General features: G+C 47.7%; 1 protein-coding gene across 4 annotated transcripts in view; it reads left to right on the top strand.

Moving 5' to 3' along the window:
* Window positions 1-757: 757 nt before the first annotated feature.
* Window positions 758-24,030, top strand: part of LOC137801212 (dedicator of cytokinesis protein 3-like) — a 68,075-nt gene continuing 44,802 nt past the window's right edge. For 2 of the 4 annotated variants that reach the window (XM_068598656.1, XM_068598654.1), the window contains exons 1-6: window positions 758-1,584; window positions 13,010-13,093; window positions 15,651-15,691; window positions 17,648-17,703; window positions 20,856-20,952; window positions 23,644-23,792. In XM_068598656.1, the coding sequence (XP_068454757.1) occupies window positions 1,548-1,584; window positions 13,010-13,093; window positions 15,651-15,691; window positions 17,648-17,703; window positions 20,856-20,952; window positions 23,644-23,792 (464 nt within the window). In that variant the 5' untranslated portion in view covers window positions 758-1,547. Of the gene's footprint in view, window positions 1,585-13,009; window positions 13,094-14,858; window positions 14,914-15,650; window positions 15,692-17,647; window positions 17,704-20,855; window positions 20,953-23,643; window positions 23,793-24,030 lie in introns of those variants that run through there. The other 2 variants (XM_068598655.1, XM_068598657.1) reach the window with 2 other exon arrangements.

The following is a 24,030-nucleotide window of genomic DNA, read 5'->3' as shown; positions in this document are numbered from 1 at the left end:
CTCTGATGATACATCAGTGGCATCTACAGATTAAATGGCAGGAGGAGCATCCTCACTGCTGCTGCCACGACTCAAGCCCCTCGTGACGTCACGTCCACGCACACCTGCAGTTAATTAACCCACAACAGCAACAAATGATGACACATCTAGAATGCGACCTGACGGGAAACCCTCAGCTGTATTGAATCCATTTGGTGTGTGTGTGTGTGTGTGTGTGTGTGTGTGTGTGTGTGTGTGTGTGTATGTGTGTGTGTGTGTGTGTGTGTGTGTGTGTGTGTGTGTGTGGCCTTTAGGAGCATGACTGCACTATGACAAAGCACCGCTGGTGTGTAGTGGCTCCTGTGTCTTTTTGAAATGACTCAACCAACCAGGAGGTGCTTCCCGTACATGGGCCGGGACACCGGGAGCTACTTCATGCGCCCCCCCCCCCCCCCCGCCCCCCACCCTCTTGCCCCCCTCCCCACTCTCCATCCCCCTCACCCAAATTTTTTAAATGTGTTTTTCAAAAGCAACGCATTCACAATCAAAGGCGGCACGCTGCCAGCCAGCGAGGGAAAGCGCAGTGTGTGTGTGTGTGTGTGTGTGTGTGTGTGTGTGTGTGTGTGTGTGTGTGTGTGTGTGTGTGTGTGATGGATGCAACTTTCACGCAGAGAGAGAGAGAGAGAGAGAGAGAGAGAGAGAGAGAGAGAGAGCTCATATATTCGCCGCTCGCCACCTCGGTGTTGACGGAGCGCGTCACGTGACGCGTGAAGATGGCGCATCTCGCGGTGTATCGTCGTTGCAGGTTTCTCGGGGTTTTTCTGCTCGCGCGGGCTCGACGGCTCGACCACCGGGACGACGCCGCGCGACCTCTCGCCTCCTGATCACCGACCGACCGACCGACCGACCGACCGAGCAGCGACGACGTGCACGCCCCCCAGCAGCTGAGCGGCGGCCGCGCGCCTGCGTTGGATTCAGCCGCCGCGCGATTGGCTGGATTGAAGGAATAGAGAGGTTTCCAAAAAGAGAGAGAGAGAGAGAGAGAGAGAGAGAGAGAGAGAGAGAGAGAGAGAGAGAGAGAGAGAGAGAGAGAGAGATTTAAAAGAACAAGCTTTGACAGAAAAAAAAACATTTTCGTTCTGCAATAACACCTTTTTTTTTGGAGGAGACTCGAAAAACCGCTCACCGTGTGCGTGCGTGCGTGCGTGCGTGCGTGCCCGCTTTGCTTGCGCGCGCCTGTGCGTGTGTGCGTTGCATTAAGGTGGACACGGAGACTGCATCAGACTGTGGAGACACACGCCGGGGACATAATAGAGCGGAGATATCGAGGCTTTGATGGTCCTTCCTTCCTCCTCCTCCTCCTCCTCCTCCCCCTCCTCCTCCTCCTCCTCCTCCACCCTTATTGCAAACACACACGCACACGCCAGGCTCCAGGATCCGGTCGAGACATGTAGTCCCATGTACGAGCAGCCAGGAGAATCTGTAGCCTTCAGCTCGCATCTTTTCCTCCAGCAGCGTCTCGCGGTGTCGACATAATGTTCGTCTCTCTGGAGGGGAAATAACCAAATATGTGGATACCAACAGAGGAGGAGAAAATCGGAGTTGGTGAGTCAATTGCAGCTTTTATTCCCATTTCTATTGACGTCTGCTTTCCCTGTGTGTGTGTGTGTGTGTGTGTGTGTGTGTGTGTGTGTGTGTGTGTGTGTGTGTGTGTGTGTGTGTGTGTGTGTGTTTTAATTGACTTCAATCACACAGCTTCGTACGGTCAGATCTGGATGATATTGTTCGCAGGAGAAACACCCCGATGGTCGCTCGTCGTCTCCCGCACACAGAGGCTCATCCATCCGGGTTTCCTCCCCGTTATTATGCCCATTACAGCCAATGAGGAGGAGGGAAAAAAAGGCAACACAGCTCCACTTCTAATGGCTGGTGTACACGGGCAGTGACTGCATAGAACGGGGGGAAATTGCGTGGGATGATACACCACCTTAGAGATGCTATCGCAGTCTGTACACAGCCGCGGGCGGTGCTTTGGATCAGACTCCAGCTGCCGGTGCGGAGCTGTTATACAGACAAAAACACACAAAAAATATGCGTCAGTGTAGCATCTTTAGCTCTTTTTCTTTTTATGAGCATATCTAAAAGGGAGGGAGGGAAGGAGGGAGGGAGTGAGAGAAGAAAAAAAAACGCGATTCGTGTTGAAACCACGAGGGGGCATCGTGACTGCGTCCCCCTCCAACAGGTGTAGGAGGCGAGGAGCGTGGAGTCTCTACCTGTAGACGGAAACACTGCCCCGATGCTGCTGCAGCGCGTGCACTCTGACCCCAGAGGAGGAGGAGGAGGAGGAGGAGGAGGAGGAGGAGGAGGACGGCTTTATGAGTCTTCATCCACCCAGATGAGCCTCCATGGTGTCAAAGTGAGCTGATTGAATTAGTGAAACAACAAAAACACACCTATGACGCCACACGGTGGATCTCAACTGAACCCACGACACACACAAAGACAGTGAGTTGATCCTGTAGAGGAGCTTTTCATCAGGGCAGTGAGTCATGTCCAGATGCTCTACAGCTTTGTTACTTGCAGGGCTACTCACGCTGGCTCGCTTGCGCGCACACACGCACACGCACGCGCACACGCGCACACACTTAAACACGTTGTTTGGAGGCATTAGAATCTATCACGGTGGTTTCATAAACACTGCAGGATGAGAGCCTCCACCAGAACAACATCGACTGTATTTTCCTCCCGCGCGCCTCCATTTATCCGTCATAGAAGCACTGCAGGTGTTTTCTATTTTCTCTCTCCTTTTTTTTTTTTTTTCAAGCGCAAATGCATTTGGTGGGTTTCAAACAGGGGAGGGAGGTAGTTTCTGTGTGTGTCTGAGGGAGAGAGGGAGGGAGGGAGAGAGGGAGGGAGGGAGGGAGGGAGGAAAGCAACAGTTCGGCGCAGCAGCCTCCGCATCAGTCAGTCAGCCGATTGCGGAGTGACGCTGTCCACGGTGCTGAAATGAGCACATGACGCTGTCCACGGTGCCGAAATGAGCACATGACGCTGTCCATGGTGCTGAAATGAGCACATGACGCTGTCCACGGTGCTGAAATGAGCACATGACGCTGTCCACGGTGCTGAAATGAGCACATGACGCTGTCCACGGTGCTGAAATGAGCACATGACACTGTCCATGGTGCTGAAATGAGCACATGACGCTGTCCATGGTGCTGAAATGAGCACATGACGCTGTCCACAGCGCTGAAATGAGCACATGTTGCTGTTCTATGTTGCTGAAATGAACACATGGCGCTGTCCACGGTGCTGAAATGAGCACATGACGCTGTCCACGGTGCTGAAATGAGCACATGATGCTGTCCACGGTGCTGAAATGAGCACATGATGCTGTCCTAAGGTGCTGAAATGAGCACATGACGCTGTTCTATGTTGCTGAAATGAACACATGACGCTGTCCACGGTGCTGAAATGAGCACATGACGCTGTCCACGGTGCTGAAATGAGCACATGACGCTGTCCACGGTGCTGAAATGAGCACATGACGCTGTCCGCGGTGCTGAAATGAGCACATGACGCTGTCCACAGCGCTGAAATGAGCACATGACGCTGTCCACGGTGCTGAAATGAGCACATGACGCTGTCCACGGTGCTGAAATGAGCACATGATGCTGTCCACGGTGCTGAAATGAGCACATGATGCTGTCCACGGTGCTGAAATGAGCACATGATGCTGTCCTAAGGTGCTGAAATGAGCACATGACGCTGTTCTATGTTGCTGAAATGAACACATGACGCTGTCCACGGTGCTGAAATGAGCACATGACGCTGTCCACGGTGCTGAAATGAGCACATGACGCTGTCCACGGTGCTGAAATGAGCACATGACGCTGTCCGCGGTGCTGAAATGAGCACATGACGCTGTCCACAGCGCTGAAATGAGCACATGACGCTGTCCACGGTGCTGAAATGAGCACATGACGCTGTCCACGGTGCTGAAATGAGCACATGACGCTGTCCACGGTGCTGAAATGAGCACATGACGCTGTCCACGGTGCTGAAATGAGCACATGACGCTGTCCACGGTGCTGAAATGAGCACATGACGCTGTCCACGGTGCTGAAATGAGCACATGACGCTGTCCACGGTGCTGAAATGAGCACATGACGCTGTCCACGGTGCTGAAATGAGCACATGATGTTGTCCTAAGGTGCTGAAATGAGCACATGACGCTGTCCACGGTTCTGAAATGAGCACATGACGCTGTCCACGGTGCTGAAATGAGCACATGACGCTGTCCACGGCGCTGAAATGAGCACATGATGCTGTTCTATGTTGCTGAAATGAACACATGGCGCTGTCCACGGTGCTGAAATGAGCACATGACGCTGTCCACGGTGCTGAAATGAGCACATGACGTTGTCCACGGTGCTGAAATGAGCACATGACGCTGTTCTATGTTGCTGAAATGAGCACATGACGCTGTCCACGGTGCTGAAATGAGCACATGACGCTGTCCATGGTGCTGAAATGAGCACATGACGCTGTCCACGGTGCTGAAATGAGCACATGACGTTGTCCACGGTGCTGAAATGAGCACATGATGCTGTCCTAAGGTGCTGAAATGAGCACATGACGCTGTCCACGGTGCTGAAATGAGCACATGACGCTGTCCACAGCGCTGAAATGAGCACATGATGCTGTTCTATGTTGCTGAAATGAACACATGGCGCTGTCCACGGTTCTGAAATGAGCACATGACGCTGTCCACGGTGCTGAAATGAGCACATGACACTGTCCACGGTGCTGAAATGAGCACATGACGCTGTCCTAAGGTGCTGAAATGAGCACATGACGCTGTCCACGGTGCTGAAATGAGCACATGACGCTGTCCACGGTGCTGAAATGAGCACATGACACTGTCCACGGTGCTGAAATGAGCACATGACGCTGTCCTAAGGTGCTGAAATGAGCACATGACGCTGTCCACGGTGCTGAAATGAGCACATGACGCTGTCCACGGTGCTGAAATGAGCAGGTGCCATGTACCTACACACAGAACGTACTGTACCCTTGTAAAAGTAGCCCACGCGTCACTCTTGCGATCCCCCCCCCCCCCCCCTCCTCCGCCTCCACACCATCACCCCTTCCTCACCCCTCCATCTTCACCTCCAAAAACGTGTTGACATGAGTTCAACGTCTCTCCAACATTCACCATGAGATGAAGCCCACGTTTACCGGCAGCCCCCGCACACACACACACACACACACACACACACACACACACACACACACACACACACACACACACACACACACACACACATCTGTGTTGTTACAGTAGCACCATTTTGCAGAACCTCCTCTCCTCTCCCCCAATATTTGCTTGATTTGCCTGTAAATTGCCCTCTCACCAATATCACCACACGCTGTGATGTGTGTGTGTGTGTGTGTGTGTGTGTGTGTGTGTGTGTGTGTGTCTGTGTGTGTAGATAGATACTTTATTCATCCTCAAGGGAACATGTGTTTGTCACAGTAGCAAGACACAAAAATAACAGGAATGAAGGATGCTCAATACATACAACAAATCTGTGTGTGTGTGTGTGTGCGCGTGTGTGTGTGTGTGTGTGTGTGTGTGTGTGTGTGTGTGTGTGTGCGTGTGTGTGTGTCAGCAGCCAGTCGGGCCTTTTTGTTTGTTTTCTATCCCCGCGTTGTGTTCCTGGGCTGCGTCTGTAACGAGGGGAAGCAGTTGGAGACACCTCATGAAACCTTAATGCCTCAGTCTCAGCGTGGCTGCATCCATCAGCCTGTTTGTTTACGCAGGAAGTATTAGTTTGTAAATCAGGAGCGGAGTGGCAGCAGAGGCTCCTTCTCACCCTGCAACTGCAACCCATGAGCTTTTTAATCATCAATTTCATTTATTACTGCCCTCGTTTATTCAAAACAGTAACCCACCGTGTGGTGAGAACACGTACTATGAGCTAATTGTTGATATTTTGAATTTAATTGAAGTTAAAACCGTCAAATAAATCCTCAGTCCAGTGTTCTTGGGATTCATCTTATTTGCAAATGACTAGCTGATGGATTTCTCTCATATTAGCAGCAATATTGCAAGAATTTCTTTGCACTTTTATTGGAGTGAAATTAATCAGCCAGCTTAATCTTTTATTTGCCACCGAACGACGACACGAGAATCCAAATAAAACACACATTTAAAACCAAGTAAACATTTACACAACATTGCAATTGTTATGTATAGACATCTCTCTCGCTCTCTTTCTCTCTCTCCTTATATATCTCCACAATATTACTACACTTGTATTTGAAGGTGTGTAGTTCGAGGACTATTTAAACCTATTAAGCAGCGAGATATGCATGAGAGGTTATTAAATTCTCTGAAATCTGGAATTTCAGGGTTTGAATTCGTCAAAAAATAAATGTTCCATATCTCATCGGCTGTTTGACATTTTAGGAGGAAGATGGGCTCTTGTCTCAACCTCTCCTGTGGAACAGTGACCACACATCCTGCCAGGATTGTGTGTGTGTGTGTGTGTGTGTGCGTGTGTGTGTCTGTGTGTGTGTGTGTGTGTGTGTGTGTGTGTGTGTGTGTGCGGGCCACCGTTCCCTGACCTGCAGCTCAGAGGATCAATTGCGTTCACGACGGAACGAAAGCGCTCTAATGTTCAGCTGAGTGTGCGATCGGGGAGATTGATGTTGCCCCAAAAATAACGTTTCTCTGTGGTGTTTCAGCAACGATCTCCAGTGGAGGAGTTGCTCGTTGCCCCGTGGAGCTCGTTGCCCCGTGGAGCTTCCTGAGTGCCGTACGCTGTAACAGCACGTCAGCACTATAAATACACCCATTGTTTCACTTGTGAGAGTCGCCTACACGATCCTTTCTATGACGAGGCCCGTCGCCTCGTCATAGAACCCACTGCAGCTGTACCAGGACCCCCTCACAGCTGTACCAGGACCCCCTCACAGCTGTACCCAGATCCCCTTACAGCTGTACCAGGACCCCCTTACAGCTGTACCAGGACCCCCTCGCAGCTGTAACAAGACCCCCTTGCAGCTGTGCCCAAATCCACTCGCAGCTGTACCCGGACCCCCTTACACCTGTACCCAGATCCACTCGCAGCTGTACCCGGACCCCTTTACAGCTGTACCAGGACCCCCTTACAGCTGTACCAGAACCCCCTCGCAGCTGTAACAAGACCCCCTTGCAGCTGTGCCCAAATCCACTCGCAGCTGTACCCGGACCCCCTTACAGCTGTACCCAGATCCACTCGCAGCTGTACCCGGACCCCTTTACAGCTGTACCCGGACCCGCTCGCAGCTGTACCAGAACCCCCTCGCAGCTTTACCCAGATCCACTCGCAGCTGTAACTAGATCCCCTCGCAGCTGTACCCAGACCCCTTTACAGCTGTACCAGGACCCCCTCGCAGCTGTAACAAGACCCCCTTGCAGCTGTGCCCAAATCCACTCGCAGCTGTACCAGGACCCCCTCGCAGCTGTACCAGGACCCCTTTACAGCTGTACCCAGGCCCCCTCGCAGCTGTACCCAGAACCACTCTCAGCTGTAACTAGATCCCCTCGCAGCTGTAACAAGACCCTCTCGCAGCTGTACCCAGACCCCCTGCAGCTGTACCCAGACCCCCTGCAGCTGTACCCAGGCCCCTTCGCAGCTGTACCCAGATCCACTCTCAGCTGTAACAAGACCCTCTCGCAACTGTACCAGGACCCCCTTACAGCTGTACTCAGGCGCCCTCGCAGCTGTACCGGGACCCCCTCGCAGCTCTACTCTAACAAGACCCTCTCGCAGCTGTACCCAGACCCCTTTACAGCTGTACCAGGACCCCCTCGCAGCTGTAACAAGACCCCCTTGCAGCTGTGCCCAAATCCACTCGCAGCTGTACCAGGACCCCCTCGCAGCTGTACCAGGACCCCTTTACAGCTGTACCCAGGCCCCCTCGCAGCTGTACCCAGAACCACTCTCAGCTGTAACTAGATCCCCTCGCAGCTGTAACAAGACCCTCTCGCAGCTGTACCCAGACCCCCTGCAGCTGTACCCAGACCCCCTGCAGCTGTACCCAGGCCCCTTCGCAGCTGTACCCAGATCCACTCTCAGCTGTAACAAGACCCTCTCGCAACTGTACCAGGACCCCCTTACAGCTGTACTCAGGCGCCCTCGCAGCTGTACCGGGACCCCCTCGCAGCTCTACTCTAACAAGACCCTCTCGCAGCTGTACCCAGACCCCCTGCAGCTGTACCCGGACCCCCTCGCAGCTCTACTCTAACAAGACCCTCTCACAGCTGTACCCAGACCCCCTGCAGCTGCTCGGCGTGCCTAAATTCCCCCTTTCGGCTGCTGATTCGGGATCAGATTTGGAGAAAAATGCTCCGGTGCCGCTCTGGCAGATATCCCTACGTTAGCAAGACTTCAGCGCAGGAATGTGTCAGAGTCAGTGAGTGTGCATTCGAGTCGTGTCGAGCAACATGACTCAGTGGGCGAAGCCCGGAATATATATATAAATATATATATACATTTTACTTTGCTGGATCTGGGACAGGGACTACTCGAGCAGGACCTCGTGCTCACATTGCATTACTGGAAAAGGGGTTTAAGGATTCGCTCGGCGAGCAGCTCGGCTCCAGTTCACGATGGAGAAACCTCAAAGGAAACCGTCAGCGCCGCGGCGTCTCCCTTCATTACGACGCGTCTCAGCGCAGAGGAGACAAACGGTTCATCATCCATGATGGTGTTTGCTGTTGTGCTGGCAGGTTGTTTTTTTTTGGATGACATCTCAACCTCCTCTCTGCAGGATGTGCCTCCCCTGTGAGCCGCTGCACAGTCGGCTTCTCAGGCTGACTCCAACACAAGGTCACTAGGCCACGCATGCTGCGTTTGAGCGTCGCTATATTACATAAAGAGGAAAGAACATTTGTCAAGACATGGCGGCATGTAACGGCATTTACGTTGGAAGTTGATGCTTATCTCTCTCTCTATATATATATACATACATATATATATATATATATATATATATATATAAATATATGAACGATAGCTTACATATTGGATTTGGTCTGACTATCAAGCGGCAGGAAGCCGGAGAGTGAGGCGTAGACGAGGGAAACGGGTCAAAGGTCGCCGTCGACAGAGTGTCTTTAAATACCCCGACGGGTTTTTTGATGCGCAGGAAATATGGAAGGCAGCAGAGAGACAAAGTGAAAGGGACTTGAACACATGCAGAGCTCTGAGTCGTGACGTTAGCGGAGCCGGGCTTTGACACATCGCAGCGCTCCGATTCGCCGTGTCGTTTGTCGCGTTCATCGCGGTTTGATTTATGTTTTCATATCGCAACACGGCCGGATTCAATCCTTGAGTTTCTTCTCCGCATCACACCGTGTGTTAGAACAGAGGAGACGTGGTATTTAAGTCTCACCGATGCTGCTCTGATGATCTTAAGATTCATTTCATAATTATTTTCTAGTTTGTCTCCGGTCCTCTGAATCTAAAGCTCGTGTCTGTAAGCTCTCACCTCTAATCCTATTTATAGTGCGAGTTGTGTTAAGAGGTCGTACACGGGGATTATATATCATTGGAGAGCTGATTTTTTATGTTTAACCTTTTGGAAACTGTGGGAAAATCCTCCCGCTTCCATTTTAAGTCCCAGCATGCCCCATCCAGACAATGTTTTGGCTTAAAATATGTAAATTTTTCCATTTTTGAACCAAACGACACAGTTTTTTGACTAAAACTTTGTTTTATTGTGATTTTTGTTGCAGGTTGTGATTCTTTAGGTCCTAATCTTTCCAAAAAGGTGTCTTATTGACGCTCCAGGAGGCATTTTTGGGGAATCTGGCTCATATCAAGCTGGATGTTCATAGTCTTTTAAAAGTGATTTCTTTTTTGCAGATATACATTTTTTCCCAAAACTTTGCTGAAAAAATACACACAATATACACAAGTATTGGAATTGATTTGGGGTTCCTACGACGACTCAAACACAGGGAGAAGGAGGCGTTCAGGTGTCACACGTGTGCTGGTTTCACTTCATAAGAAAACGTTCTGCAACACGAATCCAACGAATCCCCAAACGAGCGGAACGATTCTGAGACGTGTGACGTGTTGAGAGCTCATGGAAGCTTCGGGATCAACACGGGAGACAGAAGGGAGTAAATATAACTTTGAGAGATGGTCACGTGACCATTGATGATCCATATTGGCAGAAGCAGATCCCTTCATTGTTTGATCACAGCTGCTCGACGAGGATCAGCTCTCGTTCACTTTTACACCCCAAAAATCATTTTAGCCTGAAGAATATTCACAATGTTATACATTCACTTTATCATAGCACATTATAAGATCACAAGCTTCTGCTTGTGATCTTTGTTCTCTCAGGATTCAGCACTTTGATACTCAAACAATATTTATATTATTATTATAACTTAAACAAATACATTAAAATATCACTTTATTTTACATTATATTATTATTTAATCATCAAACTCAAGTACATGTAAGTAGTTGCATTTAACCGCTGGTGTGTGTGTGTGTGTGTGTGTGTGTGTGTGTGTGTGTGTGTGTCTGTCACACACTTGTCATTCATGGAACAATGGAAGTGAGGCGGACAGCAGGAGCCTCCTCCTGTGAGCTGCCGGTTACGTAACAGCGGCCGCGAGACGCCGTGTGGACCCTGAATGCATCGCAGGAGAGAGAGAGAGAGAGAGAGAGAGAGAGAGAGAGAGAGAGAGAGAGAGAGAGAGAGAGAGAGAGAGAGAGAGAGTCTGCACCATGGTGAAGTCAAAGCGTTTGCTTTTGCCAACAAAAAAAAATCCACTGTCCCGTCAGTCCTTCCAACATCCTACGATCAACATGTTGAAGTAGGAAGACACAGTTTGTTGTGTGTGTGTGTGTGTGTGTGTGTGTGTGTGTGTGTGTGTGTGTGTTATGCAAATGAAAATGTCGAAAGCTTTCAGGCACAATGAGAGTGTGTTTACAGCTCTGAGTTTATTTTGTGTGTGTGTGTGTGTGTGTGTGTGTGTGTGTGTGTGTGTGTGTGTGTGTGTGTGTGAGGGTGGAGGATGAATATGAGCCCATCTCTCTCGAAACATGACCAGCTGCTCTTGTTCTGACGTTCTCACTAAAGACTTTTTAAAACAGTTTTTTTATTTCAATGCAGTGGAGGATCGTTAACGAGCAGCAGGCGGCTGCAGGAGATGAAGAAAAACAAAGTGACGAAGAGTTCAACGTCTCTGAATACATTCATGCTGCATACACTCCACTGGAGCTGCAGCATCCAATAAGCTTTGCCATTTTGAAAAAGCCCAGATCCCTGCAGCAGCATTAGCAGCAGCTTTAGCAGCATTAGCAGCAACATTAGCAGCAGCAGCAGCAGCGTTAGCAGCAGCATTAGCAGCAGCATTAGCAGCAACAGCAGCAGCAGCAGCATTAGCAGCAGCATTAGCAGCAGCAGCATTAGCAGCAGCATTAGCAGCAGCATTAGCAGCATTAGCAGCAGCATTAGCAGCAGCATTAGCAGCAGCATTAGCAGCAGCATTAGCAGCAACGGAAAAAGCCCTCCAGTTTGTAGATCATCTGTTGCCATAGCTACCCGAGCAAAGACATAAATTAAAATTAAAAAAACCCCAGAGCACTCGTTACCCTCAAACAGGGAACGGAGCCGAAACCCGAAGCTCCTCCTCCTGCTCCTCCTCCTCTCCTTCTCTCCTCTCCTTTCCTTCTCTCCTCTCCTCCTCTTTCCTCTTTTTTCCCATCCTCTGCAGTTCCTTTTCCATACTCTCCTTTCCTCCTCCTCCTCCTCTTCCTCCTCCTCCTTCTCTTCCTCCCCCTCCTCCTTCTCCTTCTCCTCCTCCTCCTCCTCCTCCTCCTCCTCCTCCTCTTCCTTCTCCTCCTTCTCTTCCTCCCCCTCCTCCTTCTCCTCCTCCTCTTCCTCCTCCTCTTCCTCCTCCTCCTCCTCCTCTTCGTCCTCCTCCTCCTCTTCTTCCTCCCCCTCCTCCTCCTCCTCCTCCTCTTCCTCCTCCTCCTCCTCCTCCCCCTCACTGGGTCCCCTGGCTAGTTCATTAGCATAATGATTCACACCATTTGTAGGTTTAAAAAGAAGAAGAAGTCGTCTGTGGAGCTGTCGTCGTTAAACAACTTTGTCTTGGTCGACGTGAGTGTGTGTGTGTGTGTGTGCGTGTGTGTGTGTGTGCGTGTGTGTCACAGAGCCGCAGTGTGAAGCCTCTTCCTGCGGCCCTCAAGGAATAATCATGTTCTTCATAATGAGAGTCACATGATTATTTTATGCTGTTTGGTCAGAAAGGAGGCGGCATGAAAGATTTATGCTAACACCGACTTATGATAAAGCGTTTACTACTTAGCAGTGTGTGTGTGTGTGTGTGTGTGTGTGTGTGTGTGTGTGTGTGGTGGGGGGGGGGTCTCTATTTTGGGAGACAGTTCAATTAACTTCCCACTGCACAAAAAAAAAATCAGGCCGCTTAAAGAATTAATTGGCTATTAAAATGCTTTCCCTCTTCAGGGCGCAGCGTGTTTACAGCAGCGGCTCCTGTGTGACTTCAGATGTTTGCATTAAAACAGATTATTGTTATTAAAAGATCTCAAAACACAACGAGGAGACATGAAGCGTGAGGGAGAGGAGAGGCACCTTTACTCAACCGGAGGTCACGGAGATTAAAGCCAGTGGATTTATTTCAGTGTTTGTTCCTCGTCAACGACTACGAGGTCAAATGTTCTGACTCATGCTGGAAGATCCTGAAAACCAGATGAAACACACACACACATTTAAATCTGTACACACACACACACACACACACACACACACACACACACACACACACACACACAGTTCTCCTATGATGATGTTCTGCTAGCTTGTCTCTCTCTGTTCTCTCGTCCTTGGTGTAATGTCTATGTGTCTCTCGTCCAACAATAAAAACTAATATATATAACAATATAAACATGTATTTTAGTTTCATGTTTGTTTTCCTCGTCTTTCCTCACAGTGATCTGCAACTTCCGGTCGCCAGTATGCCAGGCCCTGGTGCTGGAGATCGGGGAAACGGTTCAGATTCTGGAGAAGAGTGAAGGTAAAAGAAAAGAAGAAGCAATTCGTTGCGTCCTCTGTGTGTTTGGTTCTAAACCATCGCTGTTGTGTCCTCCAGAGAGACATCGGGTATCTGTGTGTCCTCCAGAGAGACATCAGGTATCTGTGTGTCCTCCAGAGAGACATCAGGTATCTGTGTGTCCTCCAGAGAGACATCAGGTATCTGTGTGTCCTCCAGAGAGACATCAGGTATCTGTGTGTCCTCCAGAGAGACATCAGGTATCTGTGTGTCCTCCAGAGAGACATCTGTGTGTCCTCTAGAGAGACATCAGGTATCTGTGTGTCCTCCAGAGGGACATCAGGTATCTGTTGTGTCCTCCAGAGAGACATCAGGTACCTGTGTGTCCTCCAGAGAGACATCAGGTATCTGTGTGTCCTCCAGAGAGACATCTGTGTGTCCTCTAGAGAGACATCAGGTACCTGTGTGTCCTCTAGAGAGACATCAGGTATCTGTTGTGTCCTCCAGAGAGACATCAGGTATCTGTGTGTCCTCCAGAGAGACATCAGGTATCTGTGTGTCCTCCAGAGAGACATCTGTGTGTCCTCCAGAGAGACATCAGGTATCTGTGTGTCCTCCAGAGAGACATCAGGTATCCGGGGTCTCAACACCCTCCTCCATGTTTTATCTGTTATCTCCCTGTGGGGTCATCTACATTCTGCAGGTGAAAAACAAGAAGTAGTTTAATTATTTACTAAAAGTTTGGCTACTTTTAAACCAAATAAATGAATGAATAATTATTTCGTTTGATTATTTTTTTTTCAGTTTATACAGGTTACACACATTTACCCTTTTAACAAACTTCCCCTTGGGGGATTAATCAAGTATATATCTATATCTATTAACTTCAACAAAAACCCCCAAAAGATAGAAAATAAAAATAGCACAGCATCACGACCAACCTTACGAACAATTAGACTCTGAGAACAACACAGACATGAATCATCATCCTCTATATGGAACCTGCTGTAACGATTAAATATTAATGAATATTGTGCAAATAACTCCTCGGGGTCCTGAAGTTGCAAACCTTCATTCTTACCATCCTTATATTTTCGGTTCATACACGATACTTGCTCAATGTCCCCCAGTAGAAGGATTATACACGACATGACAGCTAACTGCAGGAAGTCAGACAGCGACAAGCAAAACGTTTGTCACCAGGAAGTGAGTCAGCGTTCTGGTTCCCTTCGTGTTAAAGTCACTTTTTTAATAGTTTTTTGTTTTTGTTAGATGCCTGAGATAATATTTTAAGAGACGCTGTATGAAATGCAAAAACAATAGACAAAACACACAGTAAATACAGCTTTTTAAAAAACAGTTTGAAGTTTTTATGTGTGAAATTAGACTGAAAAACATCCTCACACTGACTGGTCTGTAGTTCATTTATAGCCTCAACATTGTTTATTTTTTACATAATATGATTTAAAAAATCTTAAAGGTGACTAAAGTACAAAAACTAAAATACAACAACAAAGATTAAATACAAAAACACAAAAATTCAAATAACAAATAAAAACAAATAAAACAAATAAAGACCAGTGACTAGTAAAAGTATTATTGATGATATTAAGGGAGATAGTGTCAATGATATTGTAAACATTTGTATAATATTATATTGCACATAGATAAATGAAAAACATATTACAGATGAATGTGAAATGTAATATTGCACGATGTAGAGTAAATATAAATAACTATTGCGCAATTTCTGGTTGTAGCCACTAACGTTAGCTTTGCGTACATCGCACTGGTAGCTGTAGCCAAGCTAACTGCTAGCTTAGCTTACAGAACCCCGGGCTAACGTGAGTGCTGCTGCTATCTTTGTGTTAGTTTGAGGCCAATACATGAACGCCAGCTGACTAACAAGTATCCACAGCATCGTTTTAAAGCGGCGTGGTTTGCTTTTGTGTGTCAAATAGACAGATAGTCGTTTTTAAAACAGTCCCGCTAGCGGTGTCGAGAAGGCCGCTAACGTTAGCTTTGCATGCGTTGCACTGTGTTGGAGCCGAGCTAACTGCTAGCTTAGCTTACAGAATCCCGGGCTAACGTGAGTGCTGCTGCTATCTTTGTGTTAGTTTGGGGCCAATACATTAACGCCAGCTGACTAACAAGTATCCACAGCATCATTTTAAAGCGCCGTGTTTTGCTTTTGTGTGTCAACAACACAGATAGTCGTGTTCAAAACCTTTATTGTGTATGCTGTTATGCTAGGCTAGTCCAAGCTAGTCTGAGCTAGCGCTATTAGCTAATGTAAGTATGATGAGTAAAGTTAGCTAGTAGAGGTATGCGGGGAAAGAAGAGCATATATTTTTTTTAATCAGGTAAGCTGTTGTGTTTGAGTCAATGTTTTCACAGCAGAGAACGACATTCACGCTGACATTTAAAGTAACTGTTACAGTTGAATTTTGAGGGGTTAACTTCCCCAACCTCTTGTACCATGACACCAAGTACTTCTGCAGCATTGTGCAACGACGCACGTTGTACACAATAGTACTTGTCACTGTGAGGTTTTCTGACGTGCACTTTGCTCTTCCTTTAGGTTGGTACAGAGGCTTTTCCTCCAAGAAGCCTTCTGTCAAGGTAATTATATCCACACACACACACACACACACACACACACACACACACACACACACATTGTGGTTTGACACTGTGTTGAGTCCCGCTGTCTACAATATTTAGCTTTGTATTCACTCTCTTTGAGTGTGTTTTGAATAATGCAACAGACTGTTAACTAAACGTGTTGGACAACCAGCATTTCATAAAGGTGAACAATGATTTCATTAAACACACAAAGAGTCACCAAAACATCTGTAAAGCTGGTTGCTTTGCACCACAAACTGATCTCCACAGGGAGGGTTTGATCAGAGGCCAGGAGACATATTTGTGAATGATAACGTGACGTGAGAGATCCCAGAAATAACTCTGTCTAGACAACAAAGAGCTCAACGACTGATTAACTCATTTCATAGAGCTTTGATTTGACAAAAATAGAAATCTCCTGACCCGTATTTCCAGATGTGCTTTCATAAAAATAAGTTGTGCAAAAAGCACAACTTGGAGTGTGTTATTGGACCATCTTCAAGGTGTAATTCATAAAATGGGGACTAAAAAAAGCAAACTACAAGTCAGATATAATAACAAATTTAAACGGTATGTGCATTGCATCTCTATTTATGTGCAATTTCTCACCTGTTCAGAAATCTTTGCAAAGAAAATCCAGATTTAAGTTTTCCCTTCAGCCAGCAGATGGTGCAATTAGTGATTTATTTTGACATTTTTTATCTTTTTAAACCGAAAAAAAAAACATTTTAATGGAGGCTAAAAAAAATTAACATGTAGTTCTAATCCGTAACATACAAAAAAAAATAATAATCTTGAGTGACTCATGCAGGCGAGATGCAGCACACACTTGTTGCGTCTTTGCATCTGCAAGCAGACAGAAAGTTAAGATGGAGGAAAGGACGTAGAGAGGGAGATGGAGTCCAAACCTCTCCCTTAACGGTCTGTGCATGCAGCATCATTATGATAAATCCTGCTCGGTAAGAAGACACCATCACTGCCGACAGAGATCAATACTCTGCACTGCAGTAAGTGGTTATTATATACGACTGACAAATCTGCTTCCCGTGGGATTGATTGTTCGGTAAAGACTGTTCATGAGAGACTCCCTTCTGGATAAACCTGTAGCGGAGCTGCAGGAGTCAATGAACGACGTGGGAGCGTTTGCATATCCATACATGCAAAAGCAGTAGTAGCATCAGAAACCCAGAATGACCGACATATTATTAGAAAACATTATTTTGGGTTATGTTGTAGGTTCACTCTGCTTTGAACTGAATAAAAAACCCTGGAGTGTTACGTGATGCCGCTGTAATGCTTTAAAAGAAAAGCACAAAAGCCGTGCAGGCCTGGTAAATGTAGGCGTCAGTGGCTACGCGCCGTCCTCCTCGACTCTCGTCAGCTATTTACAGTCCTCGCTAACACCCCTCCATTTTGTTATGTACTCTGCTGCCCACATGCAGTCGCCCCCATACTCTCTCTCTGTGTGCGCCGAGATGAATTAGTTGTGCTCGCTGTGGCCGATTCGCCACATCTGTGCAGATTAGACTACGAAAGATGAACTGCGAGGGTGGCAGTTGGCACGGCGCGCTCTCTCGTGGCCTCCCCCCCCCCCCCCCCCCCCCTCGCTAAGCCAGGCCACAATAGAGCTCCTGCACGTCGCTCGGCCTCTCGTCTCTCCGGTGAGCGCAAGCAGCATCTTTTTTTGGAGGGGTTTTGTTCCCTCCCCCCTTTGCGTGGCAGAAAAAGCCGACATTGTCAAAACGCGTATAAAGGAAGCGTGATCTTGCATTTTCCTCAGCGCGTAACGTGTCGCCTGGCAGAATTGCATAATCTCGGCTCCAGACGGTGTTTCTTCTTCTACCTATCAACACAAACACAATACTGTACATTGTGGTTACGTGCAGCAGGAGAGGAAGGAACGCGAACCTGTCACACTCGGTAACATCGCTGCTCTTTCTTCTCTGCCCACAGGGGATTTTCCCAGTCAGCTATGTCCACTTGAAGAAATCCACAGTGACCAACAGAGGGTAAGTTGCATGATGAAGTGTTTTTATTTGAGCTTGCGCAGCATCATAATTGACCCTGAGTTAAGCCCCGCCTCCTCCCGCTCGCTCCTCCTCTACACTGTCACTCACCTCACTCTCCCGGGATGAATATGATCTAATATTTGGAGAAACGAGAACAGACAGAAGGGTTTACAATCTGGGGTTTGAAGGAAAGGAAGCAGTTTAGAAACATATATCTCTGACCAGCCTTTGTGACACAAGTGTCACTATCACACAACATTTAACCACTAATCCAGCCTGACGACGTCCACTTCTAATTTCAATGGTTGGCGCCGACCAAAGCTACGTAACATGAGGCGTTAAAGCCTCCCATAGTTTCCCAATTCTTCCTGCTGATTCCTCACGTCTCATTGCCTCTATCCTCAGTTTCTTTTTGTCTTTTTAAATAAAAACTTAGTTCTGGGTTCTTTCCCCTGCTGCTAGTGAATCCCACTACACAGCAGCTTTTAACGCACCTTCACACAATAAAAAGTCAATGGAGGGCAATTAATTGTTTTACCCTCCGGTGTGGGCGGGACTTAAATGTTCCTCCGTCTCTCACAACCAATCAGATCAGAGTGAAGGACCACCGTAGTTGACCGTATTGCATACCTGCCTTCATGGAGACATACTGGAGGATGATGATGATGATGATGATGAGGATCAGGGTTCTTATACGCTCATGGAGAACCTGGAAAGTCATGGAAGAAAATAAAATACCAAAAGTGTAGTAAAAGTTGTGTAAATGTGTTATATTCATGTGTTCATGACGTTCATTTACGCTGAGTTATAAATAATGAATCTGCTTTTAAAAGAAAGAGGCTCAAAATATCAGCAGCATACATACAGGCATCTATATAAATGTTTATTCTTTTAATCAAACTATTGTCTCATTCATTTGAGTCATTTAAGGTTTACTGTATGCTTTGAATCCTCATTGTTAGTTTAAATACTACATTTTATCACTTTTTACTGGTTACACACACATTTCACACAATGTTTGCTCATGAACATTTAGTTAAAAGTCATGTAAATCCATTGGTCGCATTGTGTATGAACCCTGGATGATGGAACCATTTAGTTTATTCCATACCGGCCTCTCCTTCACTCGTTAGACCGGGAGTTTGATACCGATTCATCAAAGGTCAGAGCGTGACGAGCTGTGACGATCCAATCAATCAAGACGATTAGCAACGGGACAGCTGCTGACACACACACACACACACACACACACACACACACACACACACACACACATGTGCACATCATCCACAGTTCCCTCTGCAGGCCGTAGAGGCCGGGAAAATAAAGACAAAGACAATAGAAACAGCGTCGGAGAGCAGGCGGCTCGGTGTCGGATCAAAGCTCTCTGTGCCGTCAGCGGCCTCCAGTTGAGGACTCTCGATTGCACTCAAAAGTATTAAAAGTGCAGACATGGATATTGACATTATTACACTGCCGCACCGCGGGGAGCTGCACTTTTGGGGAAATGTGCTTCGCTGTCTCGTTGAGTTAATGAGGTGACACACACCTACTGCACATATCTGTTCTCCCAAAAGCATCGCGCTGACTCATTGTGCGACGGATGGAGACGCTGCTATCGTCGCACAAAACGAGGATACACACGGTGTCACTTTCTGGACCTGCAGAGCAGAGCGCCGAGTCTCACGCGAGAGCTCAAAAACCCTGCGTGGTGCGTGGTGCGTGGTGTGTGGTGTGCGTGGTGTGTGGTGTGCGTGGTGTGAGTGGTGCCTGGTGCGTGGTGTGTGGTGCGTGCAGTGTGCGGCGTGTGCTCCACCTCCATTACTTAACTTGCAGCTGTCACGGTGTTGGGTGGGTTCCTGTTTTATTTTGTAGTTTGTCTCTTGGCGGAAGTGACGTCCGCGAATCTGCTCGCGATACCCGCAAAACCAAGACTGACAAAATGAACGCGCTTCTTGTCCTATCTTTGTCCCTTGTGTTCCTCTTTCTCCGACCCATGTGGAAACTGCGACACCTCCACAATCTCGGCAGGAGGATATAAATTTCCTTTGTCCCATGCCAGATTGTCGTGGTTCTTTACCGTGTGTGTGTTGGTCCAGTGTTCTAGTTTTGTGCCTGTGTTTTTTGGTGAACTTTAAGTAAAGTGCCTTTTTGATTTCTCCTGAACCCGCTTCCTGTTTTCCTCTGCGCCTGAGTCTCTCTGTCCCACCACACACGGTCGTGACAGCGTGACCGAGCAAAAAATGTCATTACTCTCCACAATATTACCTATTTGTTATATTTCATAACTCCTGCCGCTGTAAAAAGTTGTCTGGAGGCAGCGGCGTTCATCCGTGTGGGTTTTGTGCTTGTGTAGTTTGAATAATTTACACATCGCTCATTTAAAATAGTCCAAACTGCTGATGTCACGCTGCATTCAGTGACCACCGTGGGCTCTCAAATGAAATAGATGTTACTTTGTACGAGCGGTTACAGCTTTTACGTCCTTTAGAGGCTCTAATGTGCGTGAATAAGAAATAAAGATGATGGATGGACGTGTGTGTGCTGTGGGGAGTGAGTGAGCTTGGTTTCCGGCCCGCTCTGTATTTTCTCGTCCAAAGATTCTTTGGTGCCTCGCGCCTCCGCTTCAACACAGCCTGGCCATCTGATGCCGAGGCCCGGGCCTCACGTCCACGTGCACGAGGGCCGCTGCGTGCACGAGGGCCGCTGTGTGCACGAGGGCCGCTGTGTGCACGAGGGCCGCTGTGTGCACGAGGCTGTAGCTCTGCAAAGTGGAACGAGCTCGTTAGATCGCTTTTTGAAACCATGTCCTTCACTCTTAGTGCTTCAGTTGAGCTGCACCTGAATGAAAATGCTGCATCCAGTAATGATCACATAGCTGGCATTTCTATCGCCGTCTTTAAAGACTGAATAACACACACACACACACACACACACACATACACACCTGTCAGGGACCAGCAGAAGTACCTTCCTGATATCCAACATCAGTGAACCGCACACTGTGGAAGTTCTGCAGCACAACTGGGATCAGCAGCTGTGATGTCATCACTGCGTTCCTCCTCGCGATCCCGCTCGCTGCTACTTAGTTACTAAAGCAACGCATTGCTGTCCGACTGGCTGATGCCGGTTGTGTGTGTGTTTGTCTGCAGGCTGTGCGAGACGGTGGTGCCCCTGGAGGACCCCATCATCACAGAGACCACCTCCACGCTGCAGGAATGGGGCGTCTTGTGGAAGCAGCTCTATGTGGTCAGTAACAGTTCACCTTGAAAACACAACACCGAGCGGTGAAAAGCGAGGCTGATCTACAGTTTTCCCTCTACGGGGAGAAAACAACAACACGTCCGATGTTGTTTCATTTGCATGCTCCTGAGGGTTTTTTACTGGAGTAAGCTTCTCCTCCCTGCACCCAACGCACCACCTGTTAAAGCCAGTGAGCGTCGTGACTACAGGCACCAAACATACTTCCTGCAGCATTCTGACTGTGTACATGTTCATATTCTGGATCTGTGCAGGAACAGAACACACAGATAAACGGCCCGCGGGCCCGTCGCATGCAATTTCACGCCGTGTCATTCAGCCCGCTGATTGATTTAAGCTCGCCCGCTTGCAGCTTCCGCGTTGTCGTTAAGACTGCGGCTCAGCTCCGCCACCTTCAAGTCCACGCCTTTTACTCGCCGACGAGCGATTACTGGGATCCTTAAATCCCGCTTCGTGTTCGAAGCGGGCGGGCAGAAGTGTGGCCGGTCGAAGGGGTGGGGGGGGGGGGTTTGAGTCGGGAGCGCTGCAGCGCTGGCAGCGGGTTTTTACATAACCTCTCGCTGAGGACTGCTCGCGCTCTGAGCATCGGAGGAGCCCGAGGGCGCTTCGGGGGCCGGTGATGTAACTTCCTCTGAAGCTCGACTAATGCCGAGCGCTGATTTGACGGCGCTCGTCGTCGGCGCTCACCCCCCTCCTTTCCCCCGCCCTCCCCCACTGCGCGATACGGGCCGTGTTGTTGCCACAAACCCGTGATAATGGGATGCGGCGTTGGCCGGGACGCGGGGTGCATTTCACCTTATTGTTGCCGCTTACAATTCATGGTTATTACTCCAGGGAGCTACGGCCTAAGCATAACTGCGTATCTGTTATAATGTAAAGGTAATTAGCCGCGCAGAAGAGACACCCGAAAGGGCTCAGCAACCCTGACAAAAACCTTTGTTTCCCCACACGCAGTGTTTATCCTCATTAAATTTACATCGGAGCTTAATCTTTGCATTTATGTAAACAAACCTGGGCGGCGTGGACTCGTGGCGCCGTCAGGGAGAACAGGGAGGAAGAAATTAAAAGCGTCGTCCTTGGTTTGTGAGAAATGGTGATGAAATTCATTACCGCGAGGAGGTCAAAGCGGACTTGCAAGGGGAATTCTTTCTCTTTTTTAGGGGGGTTTCATTAACAAAACCAGTGCTTTACATCTCTGGAGCAGCACATGTGTTTTCTGCTCTGCCGTTAGGATTTAATTTAATTCTACTCTAACCAAATGTAAAATCAGAGAACCGCCTGCATGCGGACGCTCGTTTGCTCAGCTTACATTAAGTAAGTCAGTCAGTAAGTCAGTAAGTAAGTAAGTAAGTAAGTAAGTAAGTAAGTACGTATGCAAGTAGTAGGTAGGTATGCAGGCAATAACTAAGTAGGTAAGTAGTAGGTAGGTCGGTTGGCAGTAAGTATGTAGGTAAGTAGGTAGGTAAGTAGTAGATAGGTAGTAAGTAGGTAGTAATTAGGTCGTTAAGTAAGTAGATAAGTTGGTAAGTAAGTAGGTAAGTAGGTTAGTAAGTAGGTCGGTAGGTTAGTAGTAGGTAAGTAAGTAATAGGTAGGTAGTAGGTAGGTAAGTAGTAGGTAAGTAAGTAGGTAGTTAAGTAAATAGGTAGGTAGGTAAGTAAGTACGTAAGTAGGTAAGTAGGTAGGTAGGTAGGTAGGTAGGTAAGTAGGTAAGTAGTAGGTAAGTAAGTAGGTAGTTAAGTAGGTAGGTAGGTAAGTAGGTAGGTAAGTAGTAGATAGGTAGTAATTAGGTAAGTAAGTAGGTAAGTAAGTAGATAAGTAGGTAGGTAGTAAGTAGGTAGGTAGTTAAGTAAGTAGGTAGTTGGTAGGAAGGTAGGTAGGTAGTTAGGTAAGTAGGTAGGAAGGTAGGTAGGTAGGTAGGTAGGTATGTAGGTAAGTAAGTAAGTAAGTAAGTAAGTAAGTAAGTAAGTAGGTAGGTAGTTGGTAGGAAGGTAGGTAGGTAGTTAGGTAAGTAGGTAGGTAGGTAGGTAGGTATGTAGGTAGGTAGTAGGTAAGTAAGTAAGTAAGTAAGTAAGTAAGTAAGTAAGTAAGTAGGTAGGTAGGTAGTTGGTAGGAAGGTAGGTAGGTAGTTAGGTAAGTAGGTAAGTAGGTAGGTAGGTAGGTATGTAGGTAGGTAGGTAGTAGGTAAGTAAGTAAGTAAGTAAGTAAGTAAGTAGGTAGGTAGGTAGGTAGGTAGGTAGGTAAGTAGGTAGGAGGGTAGGTAGTAGGTAGGTAGGTAGGTAGGTAGGTAAGTAGTAGGTGAGTAAGTAGGTAGGTAGGGTTTATTTCACATTTTTCACAGACAAAAGGTCACAAAGTTCTGTACAAGAGTCAGTAAAATAATTAATAAACGTGTTAAAATCAGATTGACAATGCAGAGGCCAAACATGTCAACACAAATAATGAAAATAAATACATAAAAACAGATAAAGAGCAGGTCATAGAGATACATATATACTGTTTACATGTATGTAAAAGGGTATGTTTCTAAAAGAGGAAACTGAATCAGTGACAGTTATACGACACAATGAACACGGTACTTTCTATATTTAAATTCCATCGATAGTCACAAAGACGCAGCAGAGGAAGGAGCTCACATGTCCTAACTCTTCTTCTCTCCTCCTTTGGGGCGGCTGCAACAGAAACACAAGGTGGATCTGTTCCACAAGCTGCGTCACGTGATGAACGAGCTCATCGACCTGCGCCGGCAGCTGATCCAGGGTCACCTCGCCCAGGACCAGACCCGCGAGATCAAGCGGCACATCACCGTGCGGCTGGACTGGGGCAACGAGTGAGTTACACGCCGGCCGCGATACTGAGCAGCATAACACCATGTCTCCTTTTCTTTGGCGCCGGAGAGAGAGAGATCCAAAGCCCCGGATGAGTGGGGGTGCGAAATAGCATTCCTCCGTGATGTAATTTTACGGTCATTTAGCAGATGAGTGAATCTCAAGCGGCTTAAAGTCAATGCACATCCCCCTCCCCCCCTGGAGGAACTGTAAAGTCATATTCTGTTAACTCCCCTCCAA

Source organism: Clinocottus analis, unplaced genomic scaffold (genome assembly GCF_023055335.1).
Source record: "Clinocottus analis isolate CAN_PGR_092001 unplaced genomic scaffold, fCliAna1.0.p SCAF_4, whole genome shotgun sequence".
NCBI classification, from domain to species: Eukaryota; Metazoa; Chordata; class Actinopteri; order Perciformes; family Cottidae; genus Clinocottus; species Clinocottus analis.
The sequence above is the reverse complement of the archived record's forward strand: the minus strand, read 5'-3'. Positions and strand labels throughout refer to the sequence as shown.